Source organism: Phoca vitulina, unplaced genomic scaffold (genome assembly GCF_004348235.1).
Source record: "Phoca vitulina isolate PV1807 unplaced genomic scaffold, GSC_HSeal_1.0 scaffold12, whole genome shotgun sequence".
Taxonomy (NCBI): Eukaryota; Metazoa; Chordata; class Mammalia; order Carnivora; family Phocidae; genus Phoca; species Phoca vitulina.
Window position 1 is genome coordinate 43,233,338 of NW_022589715.1, and position 20,653 is coordinate 43,253,990.

At 34.9% G+C, this 20,653-nt stretch overlaps 1 protein-coding gene across 36 annotated transcripts in view; it reads left to right on the forward strand.

Moving 5' to 3' along the window:
- The window catches only part of NRXN1 (neurexin 1), a 1,121,375-nt gene that overhangs the window by 528,610 nt on the left and 572,112 nt on the right, over positions 1 to 20,653 (forward strand). For all 36 annotated transcript variants that reach the window (XM_032411088.1, XM_032411091.1, XM_032411097.1 and 33 more), the window contains one exon: positions 20,405 to 20,527. In XM_032411088.1, coding sequence (XP_032266979.1) covers positions 20,405 to 20,527 — 123 coding nt within the window. The remainder of the gene's footprint in view (positions 1 to 20,404; positions 20,528 to 20,653) is intronic.

Genomic DNA, 20,653 nt, shown 5'->3' on the forward strand with positions numbered 1-20,653 from the left:
AGGATATAAGGACTGTGATTTTATTTTGAGTTGTAGCATTACCTTAAGAATAAGTTTATTTTATTTCTTTACGTAAATGTTCAGGTTTTTTCCTTTCCAGTTTTGCTGACCACATTAAGGAATCTCCTCCAATGATACCAAAGTTGTTAGCTATGTAAATAAAATGGTTCTAACAAGGTTCTAATCTCTCATTGTTATAGTCAATGAGAACAAACATTTTCTATATCCTTGGAAAATGCTGAATGTGAGTTGATGAAGTCTACTCCCAAAACCATTGGCTGTGTTTGCAAATAGCTATGTCATCCTCTGAGGAACGAAATGGTGGTCTTAAACGCACAAAACAAGAAGTTTTACTAATGAAATACATACTACTTTAAACACCATGCGTCTTATAACTCAGATTTGTCTTCGAATATTTTAATATTCATTTTAAAGTAACATAAATGTGAATCTTTCCAATCATAGCAATAAGAAGGTAACTGAATCATGACTTATGAAAAATTAAATTGATAAACTATCATACAAGGCATTAAACATCAGCTTGAACAGAACAGTTCCTGAAATAATCTCTTAAAGCTCTCACACAAGTGGAATTTTTCAAGTTTACATCATCTCCTATCAAACCCCATCCCACACTTCCTGAGAAGGAGCACAGTGTTTGCGAGTCTCACACCACGGTCCGGTTTGCTTTCAGCTCTGAGGCACTGATGTGGGCAAAGCGGCAGTCACGAGATACTTTCCCGAAGCTAGATTTGTGCCTTAATGCAGTTATAGATGTTCTTGATACATCCTGAGTCTTAGAAAATAGTCGGAGGAAAATCCTCCTTTCTAGACTCCTGTTTTATGTACTCTTGTTTATTTATATTAAGCATACAATAAAGCATGAGTTTTTAAATTTACAAAATGTAACTATATAAACTCTAGTATTTGGAATTCTACAATGGGAATTAACTAAATGAAGTGTGATGCTGTGTTTTCTAGCTATACCAATGAAATATATATTTATAGTCTAATTACCTTTGTTAGACACTTCTCTTCAGTTGGCTTATATTATGAGATTCTAATATTAAGCACAGTCTTTTTTTCTCTGGATATTCCACAGAATAATACCTTTGAGGACAAAGGTTTTTGCTGGTTAGTGAAATTTTTCCCTTTTTAAGGAGTATGCGTTACATGTAAATTACTTGAATTAAATGAATGATTGTGAGCTTTCAGTGCACACCTCGGACAGGACTGCAAATGCCTTAACTTGACAGCAGTCACTGGAAAGAACATTCGATGCGCAGGTAACGCTTTCATTTTCTTTTGCCTTTATTTGGGGAATAGTGGGCAGATGTGGCAAGAACCCCAAGTTCCATCAAGAATTCATGTTATTACTCAAAGTTAGGAGAGAGAGGAATTTACATATCAAATAATGCAAATCTAACTCACAGTAATTAAATAAGCAGAGATTTCCACCTGGAGTGCATTTCCTACCCCATAAAAATATAAATTGAAATATCTGTATCTCAGTATAAATTGTAGTTTGAGTGACTGATTTATTACATTCATCCCCTGTGGACTTTAAGTTCGTCTGAAACCGAGATGAATGTACATTTATTAAATCACAGCCATCCAGCATCTACCACCATCTCTAAAAATTATATCATACCTAAGATATCAAAGATACCTCAAGTGATATCTTTTAGAAAATTTCCACAGCAAATATTCAAACTATAATGTAAAAGATTATCTTAGGTTGAGAATTAATATTAAACTCTAAATTATTAAGGTTGGATGGAAACATTTTCAAACTTCTCAAACTTACTCAGAATTGCTCTGCTGTTTCCTTTGGTGGCTCCATCCTTCTTCATCCCCCGCCCTCAGTGTAGAGCAGATGTTACTTGATAAGGAAAAGAAAATATATATGTTATCAGACTATCCAATCTTTGCCCTTGAAGAATAGGTAGTGGGTGAAGAGGGAAGATGATCTAGCTTCATGTATTCAGATGTGTGGGACCATCAGAGATGGCAGGTGTGTTCCTTTGTCAGCCATTTCTGTTTGAGTAGTTTAGATGCAGCAATAGAGTCTTCAAGGGAGGACAGCCTTTTGTTTGGGTTCCTTGGAGAAAGGGAAGATTTGAATTCCAGAGAGCATCTCTGGCAGATTCTTTCTTGCCACCATTTTTCCCCCTCATAGTAAAAGCTGTCAAGAATCTTTAAGTGGAAAGAGAGCCTGTTTTCATTTAAAAATCAAAAGGTTATTTTCATGTGTGAAGAGGGTACTTTTTAAAAAAGAACCTTCTCTGTGAATAGTGGTTATCTCAGTGTCAAAATGTATGCTTTGATCTTTCAAATTACAAATGGGATGTCTCTGCACACAGTGTCAGACCAATCCCAGCTCTCTGACATCTATTAGCTTGTATCATTGCTAAAATATGTTTGTTATCTGCAACTTGGAATTAAATTAAGGTCAATTTGTGCAGATTCATGGCCTGGAAGGTGAGCATGGAAGTGTGTTATCTCACACTCTCCACTCTCCTCTATCCACGATAGAAATAAAGGACTAGTCAGACTCCTTGTGCCTTCTCAATCGATATTCCAATATTGAGAGAAACAGTCTGCCATCATAAAATAATTGTGTATGGAAGTTGCTTAAAGAACTACCATCTTTTAGAGCATATCATTTCTTCTCTGGACAGTATTTCATAAAGGTAGATGAGAAAGGACTCTAAAGTCACATTCTTCTAACATAAAGAGAAAAAATATTTGAATTAATGAAAAAAGACAAGTTGTAGACTATTTTACAAAAAAATAATTATTGTAGAAATTACTAACTAATCATTAACAAGTTATTACCGAGAAAATCCAAATCAGATTGAGTAGTACTTTCCTGACTGACACATGAATTATTTGCATGAAAAGGCGTGTCTGACAGTCTCTTCCCTAGGTTCATATTAGTGGACTTAATACATCTTTTAAAAACTATAAAGATTGCAAAGGAAATTTTCTAATCCTTACGAAATTATCTCAAATTCATTATTAGTTGGATCTGTCCTGGCCAGCATTCTTACTGTGTATTCTCTTTGTCTGCCAAAGTACATAGCCTAGTATCTTGGTTAACTCTGAGGTAGAGTTGTTACCGAGACAGTCTTAATCTTAAATTTGGTATCCAGTAGTTCCCTACAATACTCCCAAACTCATTAGGCTATGTATTTCTCTATAATTTTTTTCTGAAGACTTGGATTTGTAGTGATATATTGCATCTTTAAATGATCCCAAATTTTATTCTTTCTCTCTTCTTGTAACCTTGAAATTTGTTAGTGCTATAATCCTTAACAGTTTAAATACATTGTGCATTTGAAAACAAAATGTGTTCCTATCAACTATAGATGAGTCCTAATTGTCCTGTAAATAACTAAATATGTTAGGACGCAGGGAGACTTTCATGCTTACGTTTTTGTTAGTATTTCTTTCTTTGCTTTCTTTTATTTATTGGTTTTGTTGGTTGCTTTGTTTGTTTGTTTTTATCTTTTCAAATCAATGACATAATTACAGAATGTCCTTCTTGCTCACAGGAAGGCTTGGGGCCACCTCTGCATCCACATAAAAATTGATTTTAATATAAACTCATGATCTCTGATGTTTGTTTTGCTTGTTGGCATTATTTTGGATTCTTTATGCCTTGTATATGTGTCTCTTCTCCTGTCCACCTGATCTTTCTTCCTACCAAGATATATTCTTCCTCTCCACTTCCAATATTGTTTCCTCCTGTTCTGTTTCCTCTTGTTTTCTTACAAGAATAAAAATTCTCTGGGTTGACAAAATATTTTAGTAGGTAGACCCTCCAACTATTTTTGGCTTCTCATAGAAAATGGTTTCTGTAGTGCAAAGACAACAAAATTGCAGATCACATTAACGTGGACAGAATGTCAAGGGTTGAAGTTCAGCTCCTTTTATTTGCAGTTCAGTGTCTAAAGTATCAGAGAGAAAGAGAATGTGAGGCCGAGTACCTAATCTCACTTTGCACTTGGACAGAGTGAAGAAACACTCTGAGGAGTATGTTATTGGAAAACGTGCTGTGATGGATATCTGGAGTGGATAATAAGATCTTTGTATTATCATTTTATTACCAGAATGAAAAGATCAACTGGATATTAGTTATCACCCATTTTTTTTTTTTTATGTAGTAAAAATGGAAAGCAATAAAAGAATGCAAAATGTCAAACAGTGGCACTTAAGCCATATTAGATTGCTTTGATCAGACTGCCGTTTGGCAGGCTCCTTAAAAAGACAGGAGGAAATTTCTGGGGCCTGGCTCTTGTTAACATGAAGCAAATGTTCAGTTCAGAGCCACTGCCTGGTGCCTAAAGAGCAGACAGCTGCGAAAGGGAATCTTCTAGCTCCTGCCCTATGCAACAGTCGCCCGATTTGTGGAGTTGTGTCATTCCATCTCATGACTGGTGCTCTTCATCTGCTTGGGACAGCGGCTGCTCAAGCAATAAAGGAAGATGACTTTACAAATACAGAACATAGGAGTTTTGTTTGTTCTTTTAGTTACTGGTTACTGTCATTTTTGGTTTGGGTTTTGTTTTTTTTTTAAGCTGAGAGTAGATTTAAGGAAAGGAGAATAAAAGACAGTTAATATATGATTATTTTTAGCAAAAATCTAAGGGAAATAAAATACTGAGACCATAGATTTCTGATTACAAAAAAAAAAAAAACCCAAATAGCTAAAACAAAGGGAATTAGCACATGACAATGAGTCTTTAGAAAAATATCAAAATTGGAATGAAATTCAAGGAATGCCCATTTGGATTATCCACATTTTAAATCTATGAGCATTATAAAGAAGAGTACAGTTTTTCCCTGCACATTTAAATGGCTACATTGGGCAAATCTTAGTGGGAGGGCCTGAGAAGTAGAAGACTTGGGTCCATTTTCATGAACAATCAATCTGTTCATTGTTTATATACAAATACAGAATGCTGCAGTGTTTTAAAAGACCGTTCTTTTGTGCAGGTTCCTCTTGAAATCAGGCTCAATTATTAATTGATTGATTGAAGCATTTTCTTATTGCTATTGCAAAAGGCTGTGCTCAAAGTGAGGCAAAATTCCAGATTAGGGGGGACTGAATTCATCAAATTCTCTTTCATTGTTGAAACTTAGCATTTTAACAACGGCCTGGGTAGATATTGTCAGAAAGGCCTAGAAAGTTTCAGAAGAACCATTCTGATTTGATATTCCCTTGGTTTCTGTGAAAAGGATTTTTTTTTTTATACAACCAAGTTTCACTGAACGTAAGGGACAACAGCCTGTTGGTGAGATGTTTTTGTTTGTTGTGTTATTAGAAAGAGCTGGTTTCTAAATATCCATCACTCCCTTCATAGTTTTGAGTTTCTTTTTTCTTTTCCATGTGTTTATTTATGTATTTCTTTTGGTAGGGATGTAGCATCTCAACATTTATCATTGATCCAGAAAAATCAAAGATAGAAATATGAATCAGGTATTTCTTGCCATTAATAAGATTTTTTTTTTTTTTTTGCTTTTAGTTTATTTCATTGTGAGATGCATGATTCAAATTTCATTTGTTTTAAAGAAAACAATAATAATTTTCTGTATTTGGAGCATTTTGTCTTTTGCTTGTACACCCTGATTCAGGTTCATAGAAAGTTAACTACTAAAAAAATAAAAAAGACTAAAAAAAACTCAATAACTTCTATTTAAAACAGTCTACAATTTTTAGGACAGCCTTAATATTCAATGATGATCAAAAGCACCATGCCATGGCACTCATTTTAGTAGTATAGAGAAATACAAATTAGAAAATTTTCTACAAGTTTTAGGGGAAGGAAAGGAAAAATAACATAGGACGAAAACAGGGAGACTAACCATAAGAGACTCTTAACTCTAGGAAACAAACTGAGGGTTGGCTGGAGTGAAGGGAGTGGGAGGATAGGGTAATTGGGTGATGGGCATTAAGGAGGGCATTTGATGTAATGAGTACTGGGTGTTGTATGCAATTGATGAATCACTTAATTCTATCTCTGAAACTAATAATACAGTATATGTTAATTAAATTGAATTTAAATTAAAAAAGCAACCTTTCTACAAGTTTTGTATTCCTAATTTTACTCAAAAGAAAGCCACTAACAATTTACACCCTATCAATTGCTTATCTATCAGAGAGTATGAAAACAAATATCATGATCATGGATTTCAATTCCTCATACGGTCACTAGAAAGGAATTATGCATCTGCTACCTGCTGAAATAGATGCATAATTTAAAAATGATGCCTTTGTTTACTTAACTATGGGTCAGATCTGATTAATATAAGCATTCCACCTTGGCTTCCATTTATAGGAGTATACATATTCTTACACACCATGGTTTAAAACGTAGAATGTGAATTTTTTTTTTTAGCTCTTGGAGAACTTTGATGATTTTTAAAAGTTTTAGCCTTGAAAAATAGGTGTTTTTTTTTTAATTTGATTAATTATTTATATATATTTTACTATCTTATGGAATTGGCAGTGTTTTCTGAGAAAATAGCTTGGCTATTTGAAGATGTTTGCATAATTTGAAAATGCTGATTTTTTAAAAAAATTGAGATAAATTGCAAAAAAAAATGTAAAAGATTTCATAGCCTAAGTTTCAAAGAAATGCTAAGGTTCATATTTAGTAAGTTAGTTTCCCTAAAGATTATGGTATACTATATAAACACTCATCAAAACATAAAATGTTATTTTACATTGATGTCTATACACTCAATAATTTGATATTAACCTAGAATTTTAGAATCTCTTTATTACAACAAAAACTCATGAATTTAGTTCCCACTGACTCAGAAGTTATGTTTATTCAAATGACCTTTAGACTGAATTATTTCACTATATACAAAAAGAATTTGTTAAGCCATTGGAAACTTTTACTAGATAATAGAAGTGTACTTCTAATCCACTTAAGAGAATGCACTTTAAAACATTGAAAAAAAATTAAAAATTCAAAAAAAAATTTTAAATTGAGGATAATTGACACACAATGTTACATTAGTTTCATATGTACAACATAGTGATTCAACAAATTTATACATTATGCTGTGCTCACTGCAAGTATAGCTTCCATCTGTCACCATACTAGGCTATTACAACATCATTGACTATATTCCTTATGCTGTGCCTTTTATTCCCATTACTTATTCATTCCAAAGTGTATCTCCCAGTCCCCTTCACCGTCTTTCCCATCCCCTCACCCCCTCTCCTCTGGCAACCATCAGTTTGTTCTCTGTATTTATAGGTCTAATTCTGCTTTTTGCTTGTTTATTCATGTCTGTGTGTGTGTGTGTGTGTGTGTGTGTGTTTCAGATTCCATATATAAGTGGGATCATATGGTATTTGTCTTTCTCTGTCTGACTTATTTCACTTAGCATAATGCCCTGTCTAGGTCCATCCATGTTGTCACAAATGGCATGATCTCATCCTTTTTTATTGCTGCATAACATTCCTATATGTATATTCCTATACACGTCATGCACTCACACACATACACACACGCCACATCTTGTTTATCCATTCATCTATGAATGGACACTGGGTTGTTTCCATATCTTGGCTATTGTAAATAATACTGCATTGAACATGTGGGTGCATATATCTTTTCAAGTTAGTGTTTTTCTTTTCTTTGGGTAAATACCCATAGTGGAATTATTGGATCATATGTAATTCTATTTTTAATTATTTGAGGAACCTCCATACTGTTTTCCACAATGACTGCACATATTTACATTCCCACCAATAGTACACAAGTGTTCCTTTTTCTCCATATCTTCACCAACACTTGTTATTTCTTGTCTTTTTGATTTTAGTAAGAAAATACACTTTTGAATGCTTGAAAAGAATTTGCTCACTATCCTTATCTATTCATTAAAAATAATCCCTGAAGACTGTTATCCATCATTACTTTAGAATAGTAATATTGTTTCTATTATATTTTATGTTAATTTATATTGTACCTCTGGGTTTGTTAATTTTTTTATTATTTAAGGAATAGACATGTATTCAGGTTATATTAGTTAATGAAGGTTTATTATAAGAACACACTAAGAGTAGCTACAGACAAAGAAATCATTCCAGTCACAACATTACAGGTTTTGTGGAGATTAGAATGGGGCTCAAGAACTGAAAGGCTGTTCAACACACAGTGTAGCTCCAATGGCCCAGGTATTTTGTCATCCTTTGGGGAAGGCTCTTGAAATCGGGGTAGGAGAGAATGAATGGGGCCATCAAAGAATTTGAAAATTGAAAAGTTCAGTGTGCTCAACGCTCACTTGTTACCAATGGAAGCAAAGAGCAAGATGGATAAGAAGTGCATTATGAAAACAGCTTCCCCAAAGATAAAGTAAGAAATTCTAAAGGTATTTAAATTACCATTTTTTAATTTGCAGTTAATACTGGATTATTTGCTCGTTGTTACTTGTTCTTGGAATGCATCACTCATAAAGTTGTGAGAATTCTTTATCCTCCTATCACCCTTCCCAGGACATCGGTATAAATAAAGACTTGAAATATTTAGTGCAAAGTACCATTGAAATAAATTAAATTTCAAAGTCAATTGCCTTTTTCTATAGATAATTATTATACTTAAAATTGCCTTGGAAATTTAGTATTTAGAGTAAGAATGATCAATTCTCTTTTAAAATTTGCATACAAATATATAGCCAGCCTGTGAATATGGGCACTCATTAAATTGTCAGATACATGGAAAAAAAAAATCAACCCATTTTGGAAATCAAGAAATTTTGACTATAAATAAATGTGTACTACTAAAAAATCCAAAGAATTCTGAAACGTTTTACATTTCAATAGGTACAAAGGAAATTAAAACCCAAATATTATAGAACTAATAAACTATAATGGCATGACTTAAAATTGCTATTACTGATTTTTCATGCATTATGAAGGTGTCCAGTAAAAGAAAATAAAAAATAAATGATTTAATAAGTTATGCAAATTCCCTTGGAATACATACATATTCACCTAATAATATTGAAATAGGTGGACCAAAATGGAGGTAGGACCTGATAATGACTTTCTGCCAAAGTAATATAAAGCAGGTCCAGGTCATTGAGCCAGTTGAAGAAAGATAAAATAGAGAGAAAACATATATGTACAAAAGTAAGTTCTATTCTGATTCATCAGTGATCTCAGAGCAGTCAATTAAAGCTGATTGGAAGCATCTGTGAGCAAGATCTTGAGAAACAAACCAGATTGGAATAACCATGAATGAAAAGATACTTACAGATGCATTGCTGTAATTTATCATTGACTGTAATCCACTAAGTGAAAGCCTAACTGACGTAATCTCATCATAGGAAGATTGACCAGGAACAAGCATGCAGACATAACATTACTTCTAGCAGTTGGAAGACCAGCTCCAAGGAACCTGCAAACACTATTTCCTCAGATTGAGCAAGTTAACTTGACATAAGATTTAATTGCTAATAACTGTTGCTATCGTTGGACAAGCACCTTTTCAGAACACTTCCAGGACAGGAAGGCAGGCCATTCATTTCAGAAGACTTTGACCCAAAGACACCTTCAAATAAAGGAGCAATCTCAATATTTTTCCCATTACTAAAATAAATGGTTGAATAAAGTCTTAGCACTCAATAACTAAATACATAGCACTTAATGACAAATTAGCCTGATAAATAAGCTAATGACAATAAAAGAAAACAATCAGGTTAACACTATCTGTTATTGCATTATTAAATTTATAAGTCATCCTATCATTGCTTGGGAAAAAACACATATTATTATTCCAATTTTTATATGATGGATGGATGAATTTTCCTGTGTTACTTGTCCATAGCTATCTTTGATGCAGTCTTTGAGGAAAGAAAAAAAGACCAAAACAAATGAGATGGCTATAGTTCAACATTTCTAAAGACAAAATATTTCTTATATTCCTTAGAATGTGTTTTATTAAAAAAATACTTTCATAATATTTAAGACAAATACTGAAAAATAGGATTTCAAGCATCATAATGGCTTCCCAGGGAAAAGAAAGGAAGGGGACAAATAAATCAACAAAGCCAGGAACTGAGATTTATTTATTTCTTCTACTATGCTTTTTATTTTTGGAGAAAGTTTGTTCAGGAATATCCCAAAAATAGTGAGGGAGAGCTAAATTTTATAAATTCAGTCTTTAAAGATATTCCAGTGCACTTATATTAAGATATGGAAAATAAAACACAGGTAAAGCCATCTTTGCTTGTATTATGCAAAAATATGCATTCTTCTTGACCTTCTTATAAAAAGAAATTCTATAACTATTATAATAGTCAGATAAAGAATGATATATTTAATTAAATAATCTCTGTGTTTCATACTCTAATCCCATGGCTTTTTAGTGAATTACCAAATATTTGTAAATTTCCGAATGCTCAATATCTGTATGCTTTTTCATTTTTTTCATTCAGATAGTTTGATATTTTGTAAGTATTGCATAAGATGTGTTAAATAAGTGTCACTGTAAATCAATATAATCCTTTCTTTTCATGTTATACCAACACTGAATAAATTTTCCATTTATAATGCTTACTTAAAAGCACATTAACTATTTAGTACTTAATTATACCTGCAAGCTATCCTATTATGTGATAAGCATTTCTTGGAAATGACCTTTTTTCCTTAAAATAAAGTCACAGTCCAAATTTTTTCTTTCAGTATATTAGTTTATATTATTACACTTCTTCCTAAACTTGCCAGTCGAGCTAGATTAGATTTAAAGACTTATTTTAAAACATTCTTTGAACAATATATTTATATAATCTGTGTTCATTTTTACTGTGTTGTAAACATAATTATATTCTTAAAAGGTAATTTATATTTCTTAAAATGTATGTTTTTCACATTGAAAATTATTTACATCAGAGATACTTATCCTGGTCTGTCATAAATGGGTACAATCAATGTCAATGCTATAGAGGCTAAATGTTTCTTAGTAGATGATTTAAACCTTGTTGATTCATTTGCCTAGAGCTGTGATATTAAGCCAGATATGGAGCAGGAGGTGAGGCAGCTACATATACTAAAGTTTATTTTGTAGATAATAGAAGAGGGTTGTTAGGAAAATGGCAGAGGAGTCTCTGCAGGGTGTTTCCAACAGCTCTCCAAGGTCAGATCTTTTTGCAGACAATGCCAATGTTTTCTTATAATCACTCATTAATTCTTGAATACCTCAATTCTTAAACCAACTGTTTTCTTTGCATTTGGAAATTATTGACTGCTAGCCTTAGGCTATTTTGCTCTCACAGGCTCTACACAATATTAAATTTATTTTCAAGGGAACTGAGCAAAAAAGCTGTCCAAATAATTAGCCAGATAACTGAGTCACCCAAGCTCTCCAGCGGTATGACTTACCAGATTCTGTGCTGCCAAATAGGAAAACAAAAGGATGAAGCTTTCTATTCCCTGATACTTTTTAGTGAATATAAGCATTAAAAGTTAATGGAGTTATTTTTTCTTTAACTATTTGGCTTAATTCAATATCAGGAGATATTTCCTTTAACACACACACACACACACACACACACACCAACAAACTCTAAACAAATAGACCCATTCAGTAAATAATTAGTGAATGGCTATTATGTTCATGGCACTGAGCCATAGATGTGTGATATTTTCTTTGAAATTTGAACCCACTGAAGGGAAAATATAATAATAGTGATAATATAATAGTGAAAATAATATTATTACTATAACTGAGGGCTTACTGTGTACTAGGCATTGCTTTAAATTATTCAAATGCATTAAATCTATTTGTGTTGTGAAGTATCCCTATTACTAGCTTATTTTACAGATATAAATACTGAGGCCCAGAGAACTTAAATAGATTACCCAAGTTCACACAGCTAGTAACTTATGGAACTAGGATAAAAACCAAACCTGTGAGTCCAGAACGCATGCACCAGACCAAGATATAGGGTTCTAGCACTTTTAAAAACACAAGGGCAGATTTAAATAACAACCTAACCAAAACAAATAAAATGTAATTAATTAGCATGTTATTATTTTATTTCTCCAGAGAAATTAGTTTATAAAATGCCTTTCTCCTGTTGTTTGTATTCATTTTTGAAAAACTAACATCTGAAAGCTTCATGTCTGACATTCTGTGATTTACTCAAGTACTTTTTAATTAAGGAAGGGTATTTCTAGTATTTTTAGTATAAAGAAATGTGTCTATCCTTAGGACTCTATACACAGCATCTTGTTTGTACAGAAAAGGCAAGTAGCTCTCTTCATAAAGACAGTCTGAATAGTTGTCAAGGAAGTATCCTCAACTAAATTGAGGAGATGTTGAGGAGAGATAGAGAAGAGGGACAAGTACATGGCTTGGCAAGGAGCTCCTCTTCATGATTGTTAGGATAATTATTAGTCTGTCACCAAGCCCAGGTCCTGACTGATGGGCACCAGACTTGGCCAGGAAGACAGCTCTGAGACATCTTCTCTGATACCCCAGAGGCCTCACCATTAAGTGCAGACAGTATGGGGGAGGTGACCCAGCTGCACCTCTTAAGTGAATAAATGCAATGTTTTGCTTCCAGCCTTGTCTGCACATTTCTGAATATAGAGCTAAACGAAACTTTAAAAATAAATAAGCACAAGACTTAATTCTCCTAATCAGGGCTGGCTTCAACAGCGTGCAATTTGCGTAGTCGCCCATGGCCCTATGCTTAGAAGGACCTGTGCTTGAATTCAAGGTCAGCTATAACTGTCCAAAAATTATTCATTTTGAACAGCAGTCCCACATTTTCAATTTGTACCGGGCTCGCAAATTATGTTGTCGGTCTTTCCCCTAGTAATGTTAGTGAATAGCAGAAGAAGAATTTGGAAGCACAATTTTCATGTGTCTAATTTTAATTTATAATTAAATTCCCTAACTGGTTCATGTGAGAAATATAAACAAAAGAATTTTGCTCCCAGCCCAATATCTAGGCATGGAGAAAGATAACATAGCAACATTTAATGAGGAGTTATTCCTTCTCCCCTCCTTCTCCTCTTCCCTCTCCTCCTCCTCCTCCTCCTCCTCCTTCTTCTTCTTTCTTTTTTAAAAGCAGAAGTTGGATTATTTTTTTAAAGTAACTACTTTAGGGATGCCTGGGTGGCTCAGTCGTTAAGCGTCTGCCTTCGGCTCAGGTCGTGATCCCAGGATCCTGGGATTGAGCCCCACATCGGGCTCCCTGCTCGGCGGGAAGCCTGCTTCTCCCTCTCCCACTCCCCCTGCTTGTGTTCCCTCTCTTGCTGTGTTTCTCTCTGTCAAATAAATAAATAAAATCTTAAAAGAATAAATAAATTAAATAAAATATACCAGTAGAGAAATTATGACCTAAAGGGTATATAAGAATCTCAGCTTTGTGGCCCATACATCTAAGTGCTTTAAAAATCAAAGTTTAATTGGTATGGGTTTGCTTTTCTCCAGCCACATCCATTCATCCGGAGACAGCTTTCATTTTCGTCTACTAAACATCTTTGATCACATTGCTTCATAGATCCCTTAGCTTTGTTCATTCTTCTCTATTGCTCTTTACTATTTTTCCCCCCACATTCAAAAACTAGTATAAGTGGTTTCACAAAACATTTTCACAAGGCTATCTTCCAAAAAGGATCTAAAATTAGTATTATGTGCATTTTATTATGTATATTTTGGTTCAAAAAATATACATCACAAATATGAAAATTAATTTAAAGTACACTTGCAAACAAACCTGATATTGGTCAATGAAGGCTCATTTAATCTTGTTGGAAATATAGACTAACCTCCCATGGAACTATCTGTAACAAGGGAGAGTTGGATTAATTATGTATACATCTCTTAGAAGCTATTCTTTTCTTCATTAAATAAATTAACTTACTGATTTATGCCGCAATACTGATTTATGCCGCAATAGAATTTAAAGTGATTAACAAAAGTATTTTAAAAAATTCATTGTGGAGAAAAGCCAGTATGCAAAAAAAGAAACAAAGGGAGAAAAGAAAGAAAGGAAGAAAGAAAGAAAGAAGAAGAAAGAAAGAAAGAAAGAAAGAAAGAAAGAAAGAAAGAAAAAGAAAAAAAAAAAGAAAGAAAGAAGAAAGAAAGAAAAGAAAAGTTAAAGGAAGGAAAATAATATAGTTGATCAAATTAAGCACAAATCCTAAATCTTGGTTTCCTTATGGCTAGAAATAAGGAGAGGCAGCCTATTCCATAACTCACATGACCTAGGAGGAAATGGCCTACAAAATCTTCAGAAGAGAGCCTATAAATTTGGACTTCGCAATTAAGGGTGTGTTGAGAACTCATGCAAGAGGATATTGTACATAGACTAACAACAGTAGCTTTGAAGAGCTCTGAACCTTGATATACATAATCAGTGATGTTCTGGAAGAATAGTTGATTTTTTTTTAATTCATAAATGACATTTTTTTTAATCAAATCTGATTTTAAAAGCAAAGGGTTACTTGCACATGGTTTTTAAAAGCCTTTCTGGTGTTTTCTGATAAAGAAAATCCTTTTTCTAAAGGGAGAAATGAGCCAGCTAGAAGATTCTGTAGAGTCCAGGTGTTCTGGGTGGTACCTCAGGGACCAGGTTAGCTTGCTTTTTAAGTAGCAGGGCAACTGCCATTTTACATCATTTTATGTTCTTTATGCAAGATTACAGGTAGAAAAAAAAATAATTCCACTGATTTAAAAAATAATAATAATAAAATCACTGCCCCAGTTTAGCTTCTGGATTTTCACATTGCACAACTATATTTGTTCTGAAATAAGGCAAGCTTAGAGAGATACTGGGTCAGAGTCTCCAACACTGCCCAGTCCTGATCTGATTCTTTAAACAGAGGAGAGAATAAATTACTATAGTTAAAAGAAAGGGTTTCTTAAAGATCACTATTTCGCCACATAACCCTCTGATCTGTGATTTAGTTTCCTGAGTGAAGCCCTTCATTAAGCAGGGGCATATCCCGGTACATAATGGTGCATTTCCTGCTCCTGACTGACCATTTCCTGATTATTTGGTACTACATTCTGAGTGATACCAAGATGACAAAAACAGCTCTCCTCCTTAAAATTTGACTACATAAATTAATAAACACATTTGTTAGTATATGTCAATATTGTCCTACTGGTTTCATTTGAGTTTAGTAATTCTGGGTCTAGAATAACTCGGTGAAGTTCTCTCTGTCTTCTGCCTATCCATGTCAAAATAAAAATGATGAAATTGCCAATGATAATAATTACATCTCATGAATTTAGAGAACTTCACTATAATATTGTACTCTTTCATGTTGCCGCAAGGTTGGAAATGGTGCAAGGCTAGTTCTCTTCCTTCCAAGAATGACAAAATGTTTATTAAGTTGGCTTACAGGAGAGTATTTTTGTTATGTTCCTACCAAGTATCCTCATTTTATAGATGAAATATGAGGAACAGAAAAGATAAATGACTTACTTAAGGTGACATAATTTGTTGAAAGAAGACCTAGGGAAAAAATCCAATTTTCTCCACCATCCCCTCCTATAGTGAAAATGAAGGTAAAAAGTAACTAGCAAATGTGGTTACTAATCTGGTCAAAAACAGCTATCATCTTTTATCAAGTCCTAGTGGTTCAATCAAGGCTCTGTAGTAGTAGATTTCAAAGAAGGATCTGTGTGACTGACTACTGACTCCACCCCTCACTCCCACACACACCCCCTTCCTCTCTGTCCTACGCCTCAAGTTGAGGTTATCTTCAACCCTTCTTAGGGGTAAAATTGTAAAGACAGATGAACTTCTTACATGGGTAGGTTATAAAAGGACAATCAAGTTGAACTAGACTGAGGAAAACTGAAATGTTTTTGTGTCTACTTCCATCTGTAATGAATGACTTTAAATTATTTAAATAAATGTAAATTAAAAACTGTTAGCTACAGAGTCACCAGAAAACCTCGTGGATACCACCAACTAGAAAACAAACACTTATACCATAACTTAAGCCCTGTTAAATACTGTTAGGAAGCAGTATTTATTCTTGCCTGACTTTCACTTTAGATGCAGAACAAATCACAGTCATGGACCAAATCATAGAGTCAGATCTTGGTGTTCTTCAAGAAGTTCAGTCTAGTTCAGCATAATATAATGGCAGAATAATTTAAAGAAATTTCACTAGACTGCTAGTCTGGGGAACTGGACTCTTCATTTAAATAGCAGAACATCATCTAATTGCTTCGGACCTCAAGGTGTTTGTAGACGGCTCCGTGGGCTGCTCTACCTCCCACATCCCTTCTAGTTCTAAAATTCTTTAACACAGCATTATCCTATAGAGCTGACTTGTGATCCAGTCTGGTTAAATATTAGCTGTTGTCATTCAGCCACACTGTACCTTTCTTTTACTGTCTGCAGATCATTTTGGGGCCTGTGGAAAGGACACTAGAAGGGGCTTGGAAGACCTCAAGATCTCAGTCTTAATTCCACTCCTTACTGACTCTGAGTCTTATAATAATACACTCAACCTTTCTAAATCCTCTTTCTTAACTAAAATATGGGGGGAAAAATCTCTATGACTTAAATAATAGGTTACAGTGAGAATCAAGTGGAAAATTACAAACAAATATTAACTCCCTTCAAAACATGAGGAATGATTATCTTTAAAATAGAAACAATGCTATTGGCTTTCTTTAAAATCTTTAGAATATTGCTTACTATGTCTACTTGGACTCCTATAACAAATGCCATGGACTGTGTGACTTGAACGGTAAACATTTATTTCTCATAGTTCTGGACTGTGAGTCCAAGGTCACTGTTGGCAGGTTTGGTTCTTGGTGAGAGCCTTCTTCCTTGCTTGCAGATTGCCACCTTCTTTCTGTGTCCTTCCATGATGGAGAGAAAGAGTTCTGATGTCTCTTCTTCTCAGATAACCCATCCTGTCATGGGGCTCTACCCTCATGACTTCATCTAAACCTCATCACCTCTCAAAGGCCCCACCTCCTTCTTAACACCATCACATGAGGGATTAGGGCTTCAACCAATGAACATGCAGCCCATAACATTCACATTAATGCTGGGAGAAAGATGTTACTGCCAGTATTTTGATATCCTCTAAAGAAGAGGAAATCTCAAAAGGAATTCAGGTCATCCATGGCTGTAGGGACTATAATTTTGCCATTAACATTTTTACAACAGGACAAAGGACCCTCAAACTCAAAATTAAAACAGTGAAGCCACCTTTCTTTACCAATTCCATAGGTTTTAAATGTGAGAGTGTGAGATCTCTAAGGCATTACAGATATCATCCACACCATATCCTCCCTTTCGTAAGTAGGTTTGTTGACACCACCAAAAGCTGTATGTTTTAGCAAATTGCTGATTATGGGGGCGCCTGAGTGGCTCAGTCGACTATGTATCTACCTTCAACTCAGGTCATGATCCCAGAGTCCTGGGATCGAGTCCCGCATCGGGCTCCCTGCTCGGCAGGGAGTCTGCTTCTCCCTCTGCTCGTGCTCCCTCTGCTCCCTCTCTCTCTCTCTCTCTCTCTCAAATAAATAAATAAAATCATTAAAAAAAAAACCCTGCTAATTATGTGGACCCAGTCCCAAAATGATGGCCCTTCTTCTATATCATGCCTTTAGTACGTTTGGAGGTATGGTATGCCGTTTTAGAGGTTTCCATCTACCATGACTTATGCAGAGGGTGTGTAAGATTGTGATCATTCTGTAGAGCAAGCGGGAAGTCATAACAAAGAGCAGCTTTCCCATCCCCTTCATTTAGATGTAGGGCAACTGAGAAGTTTTGCTTCTAGCCAAAGGTCATATAGTTAGGAGGCAGGCTAATGCAGGTGAAAGCATGCAGGCTTTGAGCCCTTTAAACCTAGAATGGAACACTTTCCTATCACATTTTAGCTGTGTGACCTTGAGGCAAGAAGTTTTAGTTTCCTAGGCCTTCAGTTCCACATCTGCAAAATGTTAACAATGTAAAGATGAAATAAGTTAACAGATAAAATGCCTGGCACATAATAACATTTACCGGCCCAACTTCTTTCTTAGTAGCAAATCAAGGGCTAGCAACCACAATTCTTAACTCCTTGTCCATTACACTTCAAGTTGCACAAATAACAATACTGTTTTGAACTGAGAATATTAAGTGCATTTTTTAAAACCTTGTCTTCCAAAATCAATCTCTTCACATTTTTAATAATGCAAGAAAGGAGCTTCAAGTTGGCCCACAGAGATTTTTATGAACCAAAGGGTTATTTTTAATTGGATTTTGGGCTGTTGTTATGGAAATAGTTGTTTCATAGATTAAGCATTACGCCTTGAGAGCAAGATCAAGCCCAGAATGTGGTAACATGATGATATCACCCCTAAGCTTCTTTTTCTTGACAAAACACTTTTAAAATTAAGAGAACGGGAGTGAAGCTGCTTCAAAAGCACGTATTTCTAAGAGAAAAAGTCTTCCCTATAAAAATAACTTTAACATGATATATTCTCTTTTCAAAGATCAAAACTAAGAATGACCCTTGCTGCCAGTAGGATGCTAAGATTCTGCAGAGTTATTAAGCGCTTCTTTCTTCACTGTTGAAACTAGAAAGAGTTCCTTTGATCGTGGAACTTGCTTTCAACATTTGGTCTCAAAGCTTTTTTTTGCCTTTTTTTTTTTTTTTTTTTTTGCAGTTGCTGAACTAAGAGGCTTCCTCTAGTTATTTAGTGATCAATCTCTCAAAACTGCTCTGTCTAGACTCGTTTTTATTCATGTATCCGGATGTGTAATTTAACTTTTCTGAAGAAACAAAAAGATTATTTCTCATCTTAATGATGCTTTCTTTTAAAGACATGAAGCAGTTCCTCCTGCAAAATTTACCTTATCTCACTGGTTTGTTTTAAGCCCCAGAGAAACCCCAACCAAGAAAAGCGGAGCTTGCTCCTGTTATATCCTAAGAGAGAAATCAGGATAGCCAGCAATACCAAAAGCAAACAATGATCTGCTGTTGGATGGACTACTGAGGTTCTTCTACTTGGTTCTGTTAGTTCTTTCTTTCTTTCTTTCTTTCTTTCTTTCTTTCTTTCTTTCTTTCTTTCTTTCTTTCTTTCTTTCTTTCCTTTCTTCTCTTTCTCCTTCTTGGCCTTTTCTATGTCCTCCTATGAGTCTTGGACATTGATTGGTTTTGCTGGTAGAATTTGGTTGAAGAAATTATGAACCCAACCCTGATCCTGAATCTGTTGAAAGTCATGAAACTCAATGATGTCACGTCTTCCATTATTTTAGCATACCAACACATTTCAGTACTTGGAAAACAGGGGGAAAATCCATCCCCAAATAATGTATCTTTAAAAACGTCTCATTACTTTGTCTCTGTGAATCATAGTGTCAGATTAGTGGAAATACTTTTTTAATTAAAAAATTTCCAGGCATATTAAAGTTTTTTTCCCTTGCTTTGTTTTTACGTGGAACAGGGATGTTTGTCTAACTTTGTCATTTCAGTAATTTCCACAAAACAACTTTCTGAAATGATTTGTCTGTTCCAAGCCAATGTAAATCCATTTGTAGTCCATTTGTATGGATTTACATTGACTCACTGGCAGCTCCTTTCCCAGGTGGTTACGTATCTTGCCTCTTTTCTTTTGGTCCTCAGCTGGGAATTCCTGCCCTCCAGTGCTGTTCAATCTCACTTTTCTTTCTTCCTTCCCACCCAACACTTAGACCTTAATTGGCTGTGACCTTTTTTTTTTCATTTCCTACGAGTCAATACTTTTATCTAAACCCACTCCACTAGACTTAGTTTTTAGGTACGACATTCCATAAACTTAAGAATTTGTTGAGCATTGGAGGTACGTGATGTAAGAGTCAAGCGTAGCCATCACACAACCCCGCCCAGCGCAGTCTCCTCACCAGGATCTAATCGGCTAGTTGCTCCGGCTAAAGATGCTTAGCTCTCTCCCAGAAGTCAGAGGCTACAACACTGCTATCTGCTTCATTAATAAGAAAGCCATAACTGCAAAGATCAGAGAATTCCCTGGGGAAAACAACAACAACAACAACAACAACAACAAGCAAGTGTGTGTAAATTTGGGAGGCTTCCCGATGCTATATTGACTGTGCCTATTTATGACAACAAGGTTCATTCACTTGTCTGATCAATGCATAATGTTAAAGATTCTTCTCAAAGTGTCACACCTGAATGTCTGTTAATTTGTCATTTTCCTTGCTTGCTCTGACTCTAATGGGCTTGAAAATTGATCCAGCCAGTCTCTTCTCTCTCTCTCACCTCTCTCTCATTTCTTTCTCTCTTGTCTCTCCTCCCTCTCCTGTGCTTCCCACACCCCTTACTTTGTCTCTTTCTCTCACTCTCTGTGAGGTTCATTTGCTTGACTGATTCTGAGTGTCCATAATGACTGTTTGGCATATTCTACAGGCAAAGGTCCCGAGACCCTTTTTGCCGGCTATAACCTCAATGATAACGAATGGCACACAGTGCGTGTGGTCCGTCGAGGAAAAAGTTTAAAGTTAACCGTGGATGACCAACAGGCCATGACAGGTAAATCCCCCTGTTTGCATTGCTTTTTCTTTTGCTGAAGCTTTAGTCCTTCCCATTTCTTACAGGTGACTATGAAAACCAACTACACAACTTGACGCTGATACACACAGTTCATTTTTTCGTTCC